Source organism: Artemia franciscana, chromosome 15 (genome assembly GCF_032884065.1).
Source record: "Artemia franciscana chromosome 15, ASM3288406v1, whole genome shotgun sequence".
Classification (NCBI taxonomy): Eukaryota; Metazoa; Arthropoda; class Branchiopoda; order Anostraca; family Artemiidae; genus Artemia; species Artemia franciscana.
Genome location: NC_088877.1, coordinates 40,716,240 through 40,732,897, shown reverse-complemented (window position 1 = coordinate 40,732,897; position 16,658 = coordinate 40,716,240). Strand labels below are relative to the sequence as shown.

Here is a 16,658-nt window from a genome sequence, read left to right as displayed (position 1 = left end):
GACGGACAGAAAGACAGACAGACAGACAGACAGAAAGACAAGATTTCGTACATACATTATATATATATATATATATATATATATATATATATATATATATATATATATATATATATATATATATATATATATGTATGGTAAGAGGGCTTTACCTACTAATAACAGTTTTTTGTTTAATTCAGAGTAACTTGCGACTAAAGTGAATGTATTGTCCTATGTATGGGGAGAGGGCTTTACCTGCTAATAACAGTTTTTCGTTTAATTCAGAGTAACATGCGACTAAAGTGATGGATCTGAATGAAAATTAAACCAAAGAGGCCTAAGACCATCGAGGTCTTTTTCCCCCCTTCAAAGAAAACCCCCCAATCCTTCCCAATACAAGACTTAATGCTCGTAGAGCTCCAAATACTCAACTTGACTTGTGTCCCCAAATGTTGACAATGAGGTACAAATACTCTTTCGTTCCCTATTTTGTTTCGCATTTTAATAATTGATTTAACTTTGTAACTATGTTTATCCCTTAACATTTATTTTATCATTGTAATTATAATTGTTCTGACGTGCTTATGCTAGCTTGTGTGCTATTTTAGCCAATAAATCATATTCTATTCTATTCTATATCAAATTTTGAGATAAAGACCATAGCTCAAATTTAACAAGGGGGAGTTGGTTTTAGAAATTTCTGAAAAATTTAAGTTTTCTGTTTAATTTAGTATAACTGGCAAATGGAGTAACGGATCCGAATGAAAACTAGACCAAAGATGCCTAAGATAGGCATCTATATATACATATATATATATATATATATATATATATATATATATATATATATATATATATATATATATATATATATATATATATATATATGTATATATATATATTTATGTATTATATATATACATATATATATATATATATATATATATATATATATATATATATATATATATATATATATATATATATATATATATATATATATATGTATATATATATATAAATATATATATATATATATATATATATATATATATATATATATATATATATATATATATATATATATATATATATATATATATATATATATATATATATGTATATATATATATATATATATATATATATATCTATATATATATATTTATATATATATATATATATATATATCCTGCCTGTCAATCTCTCTGTCTGTCTTTCTGTCCATCTGTCTGTACATATATATATATATATATATATATATATATATATATATATATATATATATTTATATATATATATACATATATATATATATATATATATATATATATATATATATATATATATATATATATATATATATATATATATATATATATATATATATATATATATATATATATATATATATATATATATATATATATATATATATATTTATATGTACAGATATATGTACAGACAGATGGACAGAAAGACAGACAGAGAGATTGACAGGCAGACAAACAGACAGACAGACAGAAAGACAGACAGGCCAAACAGACCAGAGAGACAGACGGACAGACCAGACAGACGTACAGAAAGACAGACAGACAGACAAACCAGATAAACAGACCGACAGAAAGACAAGATTTCGTACATACATTATATATATATATATATATATATATACATATATATATATATATATATATATATATATATATATATATATATATATATATATATATATATATATATATATATATATATATATATATATATATATATATATATATATATATATATATATATATATATATATATATATATATATATATATATGTATGTATACGCGCACACAGACAAATGTTAACCCGGGTAAGGCGGTTTCCAACGTTGAAAATAAGCATGTATTCAGTATTTAGTCTCACAATTGGCAGAGAAAAGTAGAGAAGAGTTGAAAATGTCTGAAATTGGAGCTGAAGTGGCACCAGCATCTGTAGAATCCCAGAGCATGGCTTCACCAGCCAACAAGGAAAAGAAAGAAAAGGCTCCAAAACTAGCTAAGGCTGCAAAACCTGAAGGGGATAAAAAGGTCAAGGCACCTGGAAACCACCCGAAATACACGAAAATGATCACCAAATCCATTGCTGACCTGAAGAAATATGTAGGACCTAGCCGTCAGGCCATTCCAAAATACATAATGGGCAATTTCCAGGTTGGCAATGATGCAAAAGTTGTGAATATGCATCTTAAGCAAGCTTTAAAGCGTTGCCTTGCAAATAGAATTGTTATAAATCCCAAAGGTACTGGCGTAACTGGTTCTTTCAAGCTTGCAAAGCCTGTCAAGGCCGAAAATTCCAAGGCTGTAAGGCCTGCCAAGCCCACAGTTAAGATAATCTTAGTCAAGAAAACAGTCAAACCTACTGCAGTTAAAAAGTCAACTTCAGCCAAAAAGGCTACCAAGCCAATGGCTGGTAGCAAAAAACCTGTAAAGGTTATCATGAAACCCACTGTTGCCAAAAAAGAAGTAGCAGCAAAGAAATCGACACCCAAGAAGGGGCTGTCAGTCAAAAAAGCTCCCGCTAAGAAAGTGGCATCTAAAAAATCAGTAGCTAAGAAACCAGCTAAAAAGTAACTTGTGCAATGAGTTATCCTGCAGTATCAAACAACCCTTTTCAGGGCTATCAAAGCAAATGCTCAAAACTTTCTGTTCAGAAAGGTAAAATGCTATAAATTTCCAATTTTGACTCTCTACTTTTCCTTTTCAAACATAATTCACCTGTTGTTTGAGCCCAAAAACACGTTGCATAATATTTACTTTTGTATTCTAGCGCTATTGCTGTCTAAAAAAAACCTCATATTAAAGACTAGGTTTGACGGCTGGCTCGTATGGTTCAAGCTTGATACTAAAGTGCTCACATTGATAAATATACAAATATATCGCCATAGCCGAATGGGTAGAGCCGCGCCTTCAAATTGCGGGAGCGGAGGTACTATTCATGACTAGTCTGAGCGAGGCTGATGCATCATACCTAATAAGATTATATCAATCAAAAAATAATATCAGATTAAAAATAAGTGTAAATCGTTAGAGTTGAGGTGTCATTCCAACTAGACTTACAAACACTAGTACTATTGTACAGTAAAACAACACAAATATAAATAGTTTTGCTTAATTTCTTTTTTTCAAATCTTCGACAAAAAAGAAAAGTTTTGATACAAGAAGTTCAGACTATAAAAATGACTGTTGTTGTTGGTATTGTTTTCTTATTTAACCATACAACACATGAATCATAATCTTTGAAAAAGCAAAAAGGAAGAACCACAGATTACCTAGAAATGACTCGCTAGGCCTCTGAGCAGAAATTGTTTGCCCAGGTAGAGCGGTTCCCTGAATATACGTTAAATATACGATACAAGAAGTTTAGACTCTAAAAATGACTGTTGTTGTTGGTATTTGTTTTTTATTTAACAATACAACAGATGAATCGCAATCTTTGCAAAAACAAAAAAAAAAGAACCACAGATTACCTAGAAATGACTCGCTAGGCCTCTGAGAAGAAATTGTTCGCCCAGGTAGAGCAATTCCCTGAACATACGTTAGAATATACGATGAAAAAGTTTAGACTCTAAAAATTACTGTTGTTGTTGGTATTTTTTTCTTATTTAACAATACAACACATAAATCTCAATCTGTGCAAAAACAAAAAAGATGAACCACAGATTACCTAGAAATGACTTGCTAGGCCTCTGAGCAGAAATTGTTCCCCTGGGTAGAGCGGTTCCTTGAATATACGTTAGAATATATGATACAAAGAGTTTAGACTCTAAAAATGACTGTTGTTGTTGGTATTGTTTTCTTATTTAACCATACAACACATGAATCGCAATCTTTGAAAAAACAAAAAGGGAGAACCACGGATTACCTAGAAATGACTTGCTAGGCCTCTGAGCAGAAATTGTTTGCCCAGGTAGAGCGGTTCCCTGAATATACGTTAGAATATACGATACAAGAAGTTTAGACTCTAAAAATGACTTTTGTTGTTGGTATTTGTTTCTTATTTAACAATACAACACATGAATCGCAATCTTTGCAAAAACAAAAAAGAAGAACCACAGATTACCTAGAAATGACTCGCTAGGCCTCTGAGAAGAAATTGTTCGCCCAGGTAGAGCAATTCCCTGAATATACGTTAGAACACACGATACAAAAAGTTTAGACTCTAAAAACTACTGTTGTTGTTGGTATTTTTTTCTTATTTAACAATACAACACATAAATCTCAATCTGTGCAAAAACAAAGAAGCAGAACCACAGATTACCTAGAAATGACTCGCTAGGCCTCTGAGCAGAAATTGTTCGCCCAGGTAGAGCGGTTCCTTGAATATACGTTAGAATATACGATACAAAAAGTTTAGACTCTAAAAATGACTGTTGTTGATGGTATTGTTTTCTCATTTAACAATACAACACATGAATCGCAATCTTGGCAAAAACAAAAAGAAGAACCACAGATTACCTAGGAATGACTCGCTAGACCTCTGAGCAGAAATTGTTCGCCCAGGTAGAGCGGTTTCCTGAATATACTTTAGAAGATAGAAGATAAAATACGTTAGAAGTCTTTGTTTAAAGTCAGTTGTTTTCGCGAAGCTCTTGAAGGAGTAAGTACATTGGTGTTATTGATGCTACTGAAAGACAAAAGTTGTTGAACTGTACAATGAAGTTGAGGCCGAAAATATTTGAAGGAACTTTGAACATAGACCAATCAAAGACTAACTTTAAAGTTAGTTTTTGATCTGAGACAATTGCTTAGCCGGAGCTATCGAAGGAACAAGTAGACTTTTGCTATAGATGCGATTGAAAGACCAAGGCAATTTAAACTGTACAATGGAGTCGGTCCTGACAACATATGAAGAGGATTTGGACATGGACAAATCAAAGACTAATTTTAAAGTAAGTCTTTGATTTAAGTCAGCTATCTATGCGGCGCTATTGAAGGAACAAGCAGAATTGTGATGTAGATGCTATTGAAAGACAAAGGTATTAGAACTGTCCAATGGAGTTGAGCCCGAAAATACATGAAGACGATTTGGACATAAATACACCGTTCAATCAGCTTTTATCATAAATTGCTGGTAAAGTGCCCCCAATGGAAGAAATTGAATGACACACCATTTTTTTGGAAAACAGAAATGAGTGTGAGTCCACCTTTGTTTTGGCTTAGCTGATGAGCCAATAAATAAAGTCAAAAATTGTGACTTGTAACAAAAGTGACATTATAAGCCAACAGTATATTTGACCGATCAAGGTGATGCCCCATGAACTGAAGAATCAATTCCGGCGTAGGAAAATTAATCATTTAAAACTGTATGTTTCTTGGTGGCTTTCAACTTGATTTAATTGCCGGAATGGTCAACTAAAATATCTTGGGGGCTTATAATGTCACTTTGGTTCCAATTTTTGACTTTATTTATTGGCTTAGATAAATGTGAGTCAAGTGTTGGCATTTATTTATTAGCGATAGATGGAAATCAAGGAGATGTCCAAGTTAGTCTCTTCTGTTTTCTTTTTTCTTATAAAAGATGTAATCAGCTTGGCGCTATTAGAATAAGGAAACGAGTATGTTACCAAGAATATTATTTTACTTTGAACAAAAAAAATCATTATAATATATATATATATATATATATATATATATATATATATATATATATATATATATATATATAAATATATATATATATATATATATATATATATATATATATATATATATATATATATGTATATATATATATTTATATATATATATATATATATATATATATATATATATATATATATATATATATATATATATATATATATATATATATATATATATATATGTATATATATATATCATGAAAAGAGAAATCACCAATGCAATAGCACAAACACAAAAAAAAAAAGGAGAGACAGAAGGAGAAAAGGAAGACTGTTTTCCTAAATTAGTGATTAATATAAACAAGCACTTGAATGAGGCCTTAACCCTACTCATCCATACAATCAAATAGGTCAAACAGCATAGCCATAGTCAATCAACCATAAAGAATAATCCATGGACAGGCAGTCATGTCGTCAATAGGTATAAGTCGTCATTTACCAAACAATAGAAAAAATAATATAGACAAATAATTCAGAGGCAAAAACTCAACACCAGGGCTCATCAGGAGAATACACTGGCCTATATAGGGTTTCGCCACTTTAAATTCTCTACCCAGCACAGTGTTGTGGCTACCACAGAATATCCATGGCATCCCCGTGTCAGGTATCACCCCCCAAAATGCATGCCTAGTAAACAAAAAAAAAACAGCAAATGTAAAACAACCAAGTAAAACCAAAACAAGCTTATCCTGTTAATATATCCCTCTTTTTAGCAACAATAGGTAAACTAAATATTATACATTTTACCAAATCACAAATATCAACACATTCCAAAAAAACCTGAATGAACTAAACAATTATAGAATTCAGCTTTACCATGTGGCTAATTTTTAAAAAATCTACTCAATTAAAAACACAATTCAAAATAAATGGCGCTGCAACAACATTTCTCGAACCTCCGAAATTAGTTGAAAATTTCTTTAAGTATTTCTAGATATATTTATATATATATATATATATATATATATATATATATATATATATATATATATATATATATATATATATATAAGGATGCTAACAGCACGCGGTGTTCCCAGGCGGTCACCCATCCAAGTACCGAACGGGCCCGATGTTGTGGGATATCCAGGATCTGACGAGACTAGGTAGTTTCAACGTTGTATGGCCGTTGGCTGAGAAATTTTGTAACAAAATGATTGTTGGTCTACAAACTGAAAAGAAGTAAAATGAGTAGTTCAAAACGACAGTGGACTCACACTCCTTTCTGATTTCCAAAAAGATGGCGTGTCATTCAATATATTCCATTGGGGGCACTTTACTAGCAATTTATGATAAGCTGATTGAACAGTGTATTATTTTCCAAATCGTCTTCATATATTTTCGGGCTCAACTCCATTGGACAGTTCAAATACCTTTGTCTTTCAATAGCATCTACATCATAATTCTGCTTGTTCCTTCAATAGCGCCGCATAAATAGCTGATTTAAATCAAGGTCTTAATTTAAAATTAGTCTTTGATTTGTCCATGTCCAAATCCTCTTCATATGTTGTCAGGCCCAACTCCATTGTACAGTTCAAATTGCCTTGGTCTTTCAATCGCATCTATAGTAAAAGTCTACTTGTTCCTTCAATAGTGCCGCCTAAGCAATTGTCTTAGATCAAAAACTAACTTTAAAGTTAGTTTTTGATTGGTCTATGTTCAAAGTCCCTTCAAATGTTTTCGGCCTCAACTTCATTGTACAATTCAACTACTTTTATCTTTCCGTAGCATCAATAACACCAATATAGTTGTTCCTTCAAGAGCGCCGCGAAAACAACTGACTTTAATCAAAGACTTCTACCGTATTCTATCTTCTACCTTCTAACGTATATTTAGGAAACTGCTCTACATGGGCGAACAATTTCTGCTCAGAGGCCTAGAGAGTCATTTCTAGGTAATCTGTGTTTCTTCTTTTTTGTTTTTGCAAAGATTGCGATTCATGTGTTGTATTGTTAAATAAGAAAACAAAATACCAACAACAACAGTCAGTTTTAGAGTCTAAACTTTTTGTATCGTATATTCTAACTTATATTCAGGGAACCGCTCTACCTGGGGGAAAAATGTCTGCTCAGAGGCCTAGCGAGTCATTTCTAGGTAATCAGTGGTTCTTCTTCTTTGTTTTTGCAAAGATTACGATTCTTGTGTTGTATTGTTAAATAAGAAAACAATACCAACAACAAAAGTTATTTTTAGAGTCTAAACTTTTTGTATCGTATATTCTAACGAATATTCAGGGAAACGCTCTACCTGGGCTAACAATTTCTGCTTTGAGGCCTAGCGAGTCATTTCTAGGTAATCTGTGGTTCTTATTTTTTTGTTTTTGCAAAGATTACGATTCATGTGTCGTATTGTTAAATAGGAAAAAAATACCAAAAAACAGCCATTTTTAGAGTCTAAACTTTTTGTGTCGTATATTCTAAGGTATATTCAGGGAACCGCTCGAATTAGAATCGAGAGTGATTAGATTCGAAGAGTCTAGGCGAATGCCTATTATGAAACCTTAGTCCGATGATTTATTTTTATTATCTTGGTTGGAAGTTGACATTAGCTGTGTTCCTTAGTAACGAGCGAACTAACTTATGATACTCTGTTTTTTTCCTATATATGTTTTTTTTTATTCGCTGGTGACTTCTTTAGCCCATTTTCGGGCTCACTGTTTAGTTTTAAGTGGTATGTATATTGAACTTTTATATAGGCTGTGATTAAAACAAATAAAAACAATTCATTTCCACTCCCCCCCCCCTCATCGACATCTCGAAACCTTACAACGTATTTCTTGTCTTTTTAAATATAATACTAGAATAAAATGAAATTCATTTTCATTGGAATACGAGTTTGACAATTTCAGCCTCAAAATTAAGCCTCAAAACTTGTACTGGATTTCACTAATAAAAAATAAAAAGTGGACATCCTGGATCTAAATACCTAGCAAAAAGGTGTTTATTGACATTGAACACTAGTTTTGACTTATTTCCACTATTCTCTGCCTCTCTGCTGGCAAATTACCATGGATGAAGCAATGAAAAAATGTCTAACTATAGAAAATGACCTGTCCATCCTTTAGTTTAGGTTTCGTTCCTGAAAAGCTTACCTCCTAATCAAAAATTCGAATAAAGCCTTTTCAAACAAACCCAAGTACGGCCAAAAATCCTTTCTGAACTTTCTGTTCAGAAAGTTATAATGTTATAAGTTTCTAATTTTGACTCTCTACTTTTCCCTTTCAAGTATAATTCAGCTGTTGTTTGAGCCCAAAAATACATTGCATAATATTTACTTTTGTATTCTAGCGCTATTGCTGTTTAAAAAAAAAACCATATTAAAGACTAGATTTGACGGCTGGCTCGTAAGGTTCAAGCTTGATATTATAGTGCTCACAGTGATAAATACACAAATATATCGCCATTGCCGAATGGTTAGAGCGGCGCCTTCAAATTGCGAGAGCGGAGGTACCATTCCCGACTAGTCTGAGCGAGGCTGATGAATCATAACTAATAAGATCATATCAATCAAAAATAATAACAGATAAAAAATAACAAAGTGTAAATCGTGAGAGTTGAGGTGTCATTCCAACTAGACTTATAAATACTAGCACTATTTTACAGTAAAACAACACAAATATAAAAAGTTTCGCTTAATTTCTTTTTTTTCAAATCTTCGACGAAAAAGAAAAGGTTAGATACAAAAAGTTTAGATTTCAAAAATGACTGTTGTTGTTGGTATTGTTTTCTTATTTAAACATACAACACATGAATCGCAATCTTCGCAAAAACAAAAAAGAAGAACCACAGTTTACCTAAAAATGACTCGCTAGGCCTCTGAGCAGAAATTGTTCGCCCAGGTAGAGTGGTTCCCTGAATACACGTTAGAATATACAATACAAAAAGTTTAGACTCTAAAAATGACTGTTGTTGTTGGTATTTGTTTCTTATTTAACAATACAACACATGAATCGCAATCTTTGCAAAAACAAAAAAGAAGAACAACAGATTACCTAGAAACGACTCGCTAGGCCTCTGAGCAGAAATTGTTCGCCCAGGTAGAGCGGTTCCGTGAATATACGTTAGAATATACGATACAAAAAGTTTAGACTCTAAAAATGACTGTTGTTGTTGGTATTGTTTTCTTATTTCAAACAGTTCGTGGTAACGAACTGTAGTAAGGAGCGACCCGGCTCAATAGTAACAAAAAATCAAAAAATGGACTTTTGATATCAATAGCTACATCAAAAGAATTGCATTTTAATGCTGATTTTGAATATATATGTTTAATCAAGTTTAGTCCTACCCATTCAAAGTTAAAAGCCTGAGAAAATTTGCATTATTTAAGAAAATAGGGAGAAACACCCCTTAAAAGTAGAATCTTAACGAAAATGACACCATCAGATTCAGCGTATCAGAGATCCCTACTGTAGAAGTTTCAAGCTCCTATCTACAAAAATGTGGAATTTTATGTTTTTTCCAGAAGACAAATCACGGGTGCGTGCTTATTTTATTTTTTTTTCCAGGGGTCATCGTATCGACCAAGTGGTCGTAGAATATCGAACGAGGGCTCATTCTAATAGGAATGAAAAGTTCTATTGCCCTTTTTAAGCTACCAAAAAAATTGGAGGGCTTCTAGGCCCCCTCCCACGCTCATTTTTTTCCCAAAGTCAACGAATCAAAATTTTGAGATAGCCATTTTGTTTAGCATAGTCGAAAACCATAATAATTAGTCTTTGGGGATGATTTACTCCCCCACAATCCCTGGGGGAGGGGCTGCAAGTTACAAACTTCGACCAGTGTTTACATATAGTAATGGTTATTGGGAAGTGTACAGACGTTTTCAGGGGGATTTTATTTTGTTTGGGAGTGGGGATGAGGGGAGGGGCTATGTTGGAGGATCTTTCCTTGGAGAGATCTGTCATGGGGGAGAAAAATTCAATGAAAACGGCGCAGGATTTTCTAGCATTACTATAAGAAAACAATGAAAAATAAACATGAAAACGTTTTTTCAAATGAAAGGATGGAGTAGCATTGAAACTTAAAACGAACAGAGATTATTACGCATATGAGGGGTTCTAAAAATACTTTAGCATACAGAGCGAGGTATTTAGGAGGAAATAAATACCTCGCTCTTTAAGCTAAAGTATTTTTAGTAATTTCAACTATTTATTCTACGGCCATTCTGATTCAGGGGTCATTCTTAAAGAATTGGGACACAACTTATGATTTAGTGTAAAGAGCGAGGTATTAACGAGGGTACAAACCCCCTCGTATACATAATAAAAATATAAGATTGTGAAAGCTTGTTACGTAAGTTAATTCTTAAGTTACGTATATTTTTACTAATAAAAACGTTCGCTAAAAATAAAAAGTTCTAGTTGCCTTTTTAAGTGACCGAAAAATTGGAGGGCAACTTGACCTCCTTCTCTACCCCTTATTTCTCAAAATTGTCCGATCAAAACTAAGAGAAAGCCATTTAGCCAAAAAAAGATATAATATACAAATTTCATTTTAATAATTTCAAAAACGTTCAGAAATTAAATAAAAAAAAACTAATTTTTTTTAGCTGAAAGTAAGGAGCGACATTAAAACTTAAAACGAACAGAAATTACTCCGTATATGAAATGGGTTGTCCCCTCTGCAATCCCTCGCTCTTTACGCTAAAGTTTGACTCTTTGCCACAATTCTACTTTTTAAAACAAATAAAAGTTAGTTTTTGACCTAAGACAATTGCTAAGGCGGCGCTATTGAAGGAACAAGTAGACTTTTGCTATAGATGCGATTGAAAGACCAAGGCAATTTGAACTGTACAATGGAGTTGGGCCTGACAACATATGAAGAGGATTTGGACATGGACAAATCAAAGACTAATTTTAAAGTAAGTCTTTGATTCAAGTCAGCTATTTGTGCGACACTATTGAAGGAACAAGCAGAATTGTGGTGTAGATGCTATTGAAAGACAAAGGTATTTGAACTGTCCAACGGAGTTGAGCCCGAAAATATATGAAGACGATTTGGACATAAATACACTGTTCAATCAGCTTTTATCATAAATTGCTGGTAAAGTGCCCCCAATGGAATATATTGAATGACACGCCATCTTTTTGGAAATCAGAAATGAGTGTGAGTCCACTGCTGTTTTGGCTAAGCTAATGAGCCAATAAATAAAGTCAAAAATTGTGACTTGTGACAAAATTGAAAAGTGACATTATAAGCCCCCAGTATATTTGACCGATCAAGGCGATGCCCCATGGCCTGAAGAATCAATTCTTGCATAGGAGAATCAATCATTTAAAACTGTATGTTTCTTGGTGGCTTTTAAATTTATTTAATTGCTGGAATGGTCCACTAAAATATCTTGGGGGCTTATAATGTCACTTTGGTTAAAATTTTTGACTTTATTTATTGGCTTAGATAAATGTGAGTCAAGTGTTGGCATTTATTTATTATCGATAGATGGAAATCAAGGAGATGTCCAACTTAGTCTCTTCTGTTTTTGTTTTTTCTTATAAAATGTGTAATCAGCTTGGCGCTATTAGAATAAGGAAACGAGTTTGTTTTTAAAAGAATTGCTTGAATATTGGGCAAATCGCCTACTTGGGCAATGGTAACCCCCGACAGTAGCTTGTTCAGTTTTCATCGTTTCTAATGGCTAGCTGAAGGTGACGAGGAATGATACGAGTTTTTTGTCGTCTCTTGCAGTATTACCAGCAAGCTCATCAATACTCCATCACCGCTGTAAGGTAAACGGGTGCCCCTGCCCCAACTCGCTCTGCATATTCGCCCTTTCTCAGAAGACGGTGGATCCTTCCCACTGGGAATTGGAGACCTACCCTGTTTGAACGGGACTTTGCGCTTCCCCTCACTTTTCCACCTTTTCCTCGTCCTGACATGGTCTCTAGGTTACAGAATTCACTCGGACTCTTCTTGATCACGAACAAACTGAAAATGATGCATACTCTTGAAAGCGCAAATAATTTATACTCCGGCCAGCGAAGTGAGTTCCTCTGACAAAAGAATTGTGCGCGAACTGTAGTTGATATATAAACGGGTCAAATTTTTTAAACGCTATTTATTTGACAATTGGATTTCGTTAAGGCATCTTTTAACCATGCCTCCAAAACTTTAGGAAAAGCAGCAAAGGAAGCTGGTAAGGCGCAGAAAAATATCCGTAAAACTGATAAGAAAAGGAAACGAAAGAGGAAGGAAAGCTACGCCTTTTACATTTACAAAGTTCTCAAGCAAGTGTACCCGACACTGATGTTTCTAGCAATGCAATGAGCATCATGAATAGCTTTGTGAATGACATCTTTGAAAGGATTGCTGCGGAAGCCTCTCCTTTAACTCACTACATCTAGAGGTCCACCATCACTAGCAGAGAGGTTCAAACTGCTGTGAGGCTGCTACTACCCGGAGAACTTGCCAAGCACGCTGTTAGTGAAGGCACTAAAGCTCTAACAAAATACACAAGCTCCAAATAAGGGGGGTTTCCCCCAACTATTAGTGCTCAATCAGCCTGACCCTCCCAAACACCCCCTTTTAAGGGCTAACACCTTATTTTGAATGCTCTACTCTCAAATTGCTTTCATTACTCCTGGCTTTGATTTGTGAAATCTTGGGTAAACAAGAACCCATACTAAACCACAATTCAAAACAATAAAAAGGGTACCTGCTTATAAGGCAGGTCTTAATTTGCTTGTTGTATAGAAAATAATATCTATCGCCGAATAGTTAAAGAGAATAGAAAAAGGGGGCCTCGACTTTTTCATGATATTCCGTTGAAAGTATTTTTAAAGGTCCTTGGGCCCCATTGGGAGCCGTTCATTTTTTTGAGTGTTTTTGGATTTCTTAGGCTGACCTAAATTAGCTTTTTGCGTGTTTCCTTTTCATTACATGTTTTGGATCTTGTTGAATGCCACGCTGAATTTATGACTCATTTGTTACAATTATTTGGCGTATACCCGAAATAATTTCGACCTTTTTTTTTGGTTATTTTGCCCGTAGTGTTTTTTTTTGTTTTGTATTTTTATATCCGTTGATTTTGAATTAAAATCGAATAGTCGTGGGCATCAAGCCATTGCCAATTGTAGAAAAAGCCAAGAGAGATGGTCCAATTGAGTGAGAGGCAAATCTGGCATTAACCCCCTTGTTAGGATTCTATAAAAATGAGTCTGTTCATTTTTTGGGGGGTACTTTTGGATTTGTTAGACTGGCCTATATTGGCTTTTGGTGTCATTGTTTTTTCATTAGATAGTTTGGATCTTGTTCAACGCCGCGCCGAATCTTATAATTTAATTTTGAAATAATTATGCCTCCGTGAGTCATGCCTTTTTTTTCACCGAACACTACGCTGTTTAACGCAATTTCGCCTGTTTGTTTAATCCATCTAGTCGCCCTTAAAAGGGCCGTTGGTTAAGATGCAATTGAGGTGAACTAGGGTACTTAAGCTCTCTCGCCACGTATATGACGGGCAAGTTGAATATCTTTCGGCATGATGGTTACCCTTTTGGCGTGAATGGCACACAAGTTGGTATCCTCAAAAAGTACAACTGAATACGCCTCGCTGGCTTCTTGTAAGGCCATCAGAGCTGAACTCTGGAACCTCGGATGAGTTTTGAAATCCTGAGAAAACCCTCGCACAAATCTCTGAAAGGGTAATTTCCTTATTAAGAGTTCGGTACTCTTTTGATAGCGTCGAATTTCTCTCAGGGCTACGGTTCCGGGCCTTTATCTGTGTGGTTTGTTCAACCCTCCGGTAGCAGAAGCCGACTTACGTGCTGCCTTGGTCTCAAGCTACTTTCTAGGTGCCTTTCCGCCCCTTGATTTTATTGCAGTTTGTTTTGTCCTAGCCATGTTGATATTTTGTCCCTCTTTAAAACAATCAGTGTTGCCAGATTAAACGGAGAGGATTATGCTATCCTGAGCCCAAAATTATTCTTTTTTGGACAGATTTATGCTACGCTTCTATATTTTCTCAGGTTTCACGAAAAAGTTGATCAGTTAAGACAAGTCAAATTCTGTCTTATCTTAATAAAGGTTCTGTAAGGTAAAATAAAGAATATGGCATTAGACTTCACAGTCCACACCGGCGGTGCTGATCTCCGTTTCTTGGCCCAATTTGGTTCACGTTTTTCGTCTTTTTTCACAGGTCGTCTTTCTTCTTGAAGCTGTTGACGACATTTGAAAACCATAGTGTCTTAAATTATCATAAAAATTTTACTTCAGATACATTAAAAATAGAAGGAAAAAACGCGGTTCATTTTCAATGATCTTCTTCATCTTCGCTTTCGGATTTGACTTCTTGACCAGGGGGTGGGATGGCTACGTGGAGGTTCTCGGTATTATGGAGCTTGATCTGATTGTCTGTAGGGACATATTTGTAGCAAACTGTATCTTTTGTTCTAAGTCGCGATTTTGTGACCAACACGGCTTCAGTATTCCTTCTTTCTTTCTTATTTCTTTCAATCATTCTTTCTTCAACCTATTCCGCTTTTTTTCTCTTGACATCACTGACACTTTCGTCGGTAAAGTTTCTCATTTCGAGCATTTTTCTCCACATCAAGTCTGTAGTCATTTTTATTAAATTTATCTTTTAGAGTTACTAAAAGCATGTGGCAGCTTGCGCCACTGGGAGTCAATATCTGTGAGTTTTTGCATGCTACTTGGAAATCGGGTCACTACGACACCTAGTGATGGAATAGTGGCTCTTTCAGCTCCCAGGGCCATCTTGGGATTAACAAACTGAAGGGACTTCAAAAAAGGACCACCGTGAAGGAAGCGCTTGAGCGTCTGTGTCACTGCGGTAATGTAGAAACCTAAACACCTAAACGCTGTGCAGAAAATTTTACTTTGGTCGAAAAATTATAACCATGTTGATTGATAACCATAACCGTCTTAAACTGATAAACCATCTTTGGTGTTCATTTTATTGATGTGAATTTATGAGTTATTCTACATCGTCTTAAATTATGCTACGATTATGCTATCTTAAGGAGGATTATGCTTGGATGCTTTTGGTTCCTAATTATGCTACGTGCAGCATAATTATGCTACATCTGGCAACAGTGAAAAGAATGAATAAACGAATCAATACCTAGTGGCTATATCTATACGGAGCGCCAGCTGCGCGACAGAGTCACATTTTGACGGGAAAGACTTTAATAATATAAATTGAGCGGGCTTTGAAGGAAATTTCTTAGTTTGACAAAAACTTTACAGCTGTTGACGACACCACTGAATTTAATATGACAGGAAGAGGAAAAGGAGGAAAGGGGCTTGGAAAGGAGGCACAAAATGTCATCGCAAAGTTCTTCGTGACAATATCCAGGGTATCACAAAGCCAGCTATCAGAAGACTGGCTCACCGCGGTGGTGTAAAGTGTATATCTTGCCTAATTTACGAGGAAACCAGAGGTGTTCTTAAATTTTTTCTCGAAAAGGTTATTCGTGATGATGTCACCTACACAGAACATGCCAAGAGAAAGACAGTACCTGCAATGGATGTAGTCTACGCTCTGAAGCGTCAAGGTCGTACATTGTATGGCTTTGGTAGTTAATGGTCCCCCTGAACTCCCTACCCAACCCAACGGCCTTTTTAAAGGCCACCAAATCTTTTAGACACTTTCTAGCTCAGGTTTTTGAACCTTTTCTTTGTTGTGTCTTAAAAATGTCGGTAAATACTTTTCTTTTTTCGTCTCAGGTATAATATCTGATTAGAAATATGCAAACACATTTTCCATTCCTTTTTTACTGTATTTAGCTTTTCCTTGCATATTTTTGAATAAAGTTACTTATTCATACCATGGAATTATTCAAAGAAATAATTGTTGCTATTTAACCGCACAAGCCCATCCTTTCATTTTTGAATGAAGATAGTAGGAACAGAGGAAAATTGGTTCCTACTCTTTGCTAAATTGCAACTAGACCTTACAATTTGGACAAAAGTATTGCATTAGTTATTTGCAGTTAATAAACAAGTATGAAAAGCTGGCAAAATTTTCGC

General features: G+C 34.3%; 2 protein-coding genes across 2 annotated transcripts; both read left to right on the top strand.

Annotated features, from left to right (window-relative positions):
- The first annotated feature begins 1,930 nt into the window (after positions 1-1,930).
- On the top strand, positions 1,931-2,605 carry LOC136036590 (histone H1-delta-like). The gene has a single exon (XM_065718895.1). The coding sequence runs from the start codon at positions 1,931-1,933 to the stop codon at positions 2,603-2,605; it is 675 nt and encodes a 224-aa protein (XP_065574967.1).
- Positions 2,606-4,857: 2,252 nt separating this feature from the next.
- On the top strand, positions 4,858-16,212 carry LOC136036589 (uncharacterized). Its single transcript, XM_065718894.1, has 3 exons — positions 4,858-4,923; positions 11,434-11,535; positions 15,985-16,212. Exons 1-3 carry the CDS (start codon positions 4,858-4,860, stop codon positions 16,210-16,212), a joined length of 396 nt encoding a protein of 131 aa, XP_065574966.1.
- The last annotated feature ends 446 nt before the right edge of the window (positions 16,213-16,658 follow it).

Excerpts from the sequence above, each read along its gene's own strand:
- LOC136036590 (XM_065718895.1), top strand. The coding sequence starts at position 1,931 with ATGTCTGAAATTGGAGCTGAAGTGGCACCAGCATCTGTAGAATCCCAG.
- LOC136036589 (XM_065718894.1), top strand. The coding sequence starts at position 4,858 with ATGGAGTCGGTCCTGACAACATATGAAGAGGATTTGGACATGGACAAA. Across the intron at positions 4,924-11,433 it reads AATCAAAGACTAATTTTAAA|ATGCGATTGAAAGACCAAGG; the intron begins GTAAGTCTTTGA and ends CTTTTGCTATAG. Across the intron at positions 11,536-15,984 it reads AATCAAAGACTAATTTTAAA|GGTATCACAAAGCCAGCTAT; the intron begins GTAAGTCTTTGA and ends GACAATATCCAG.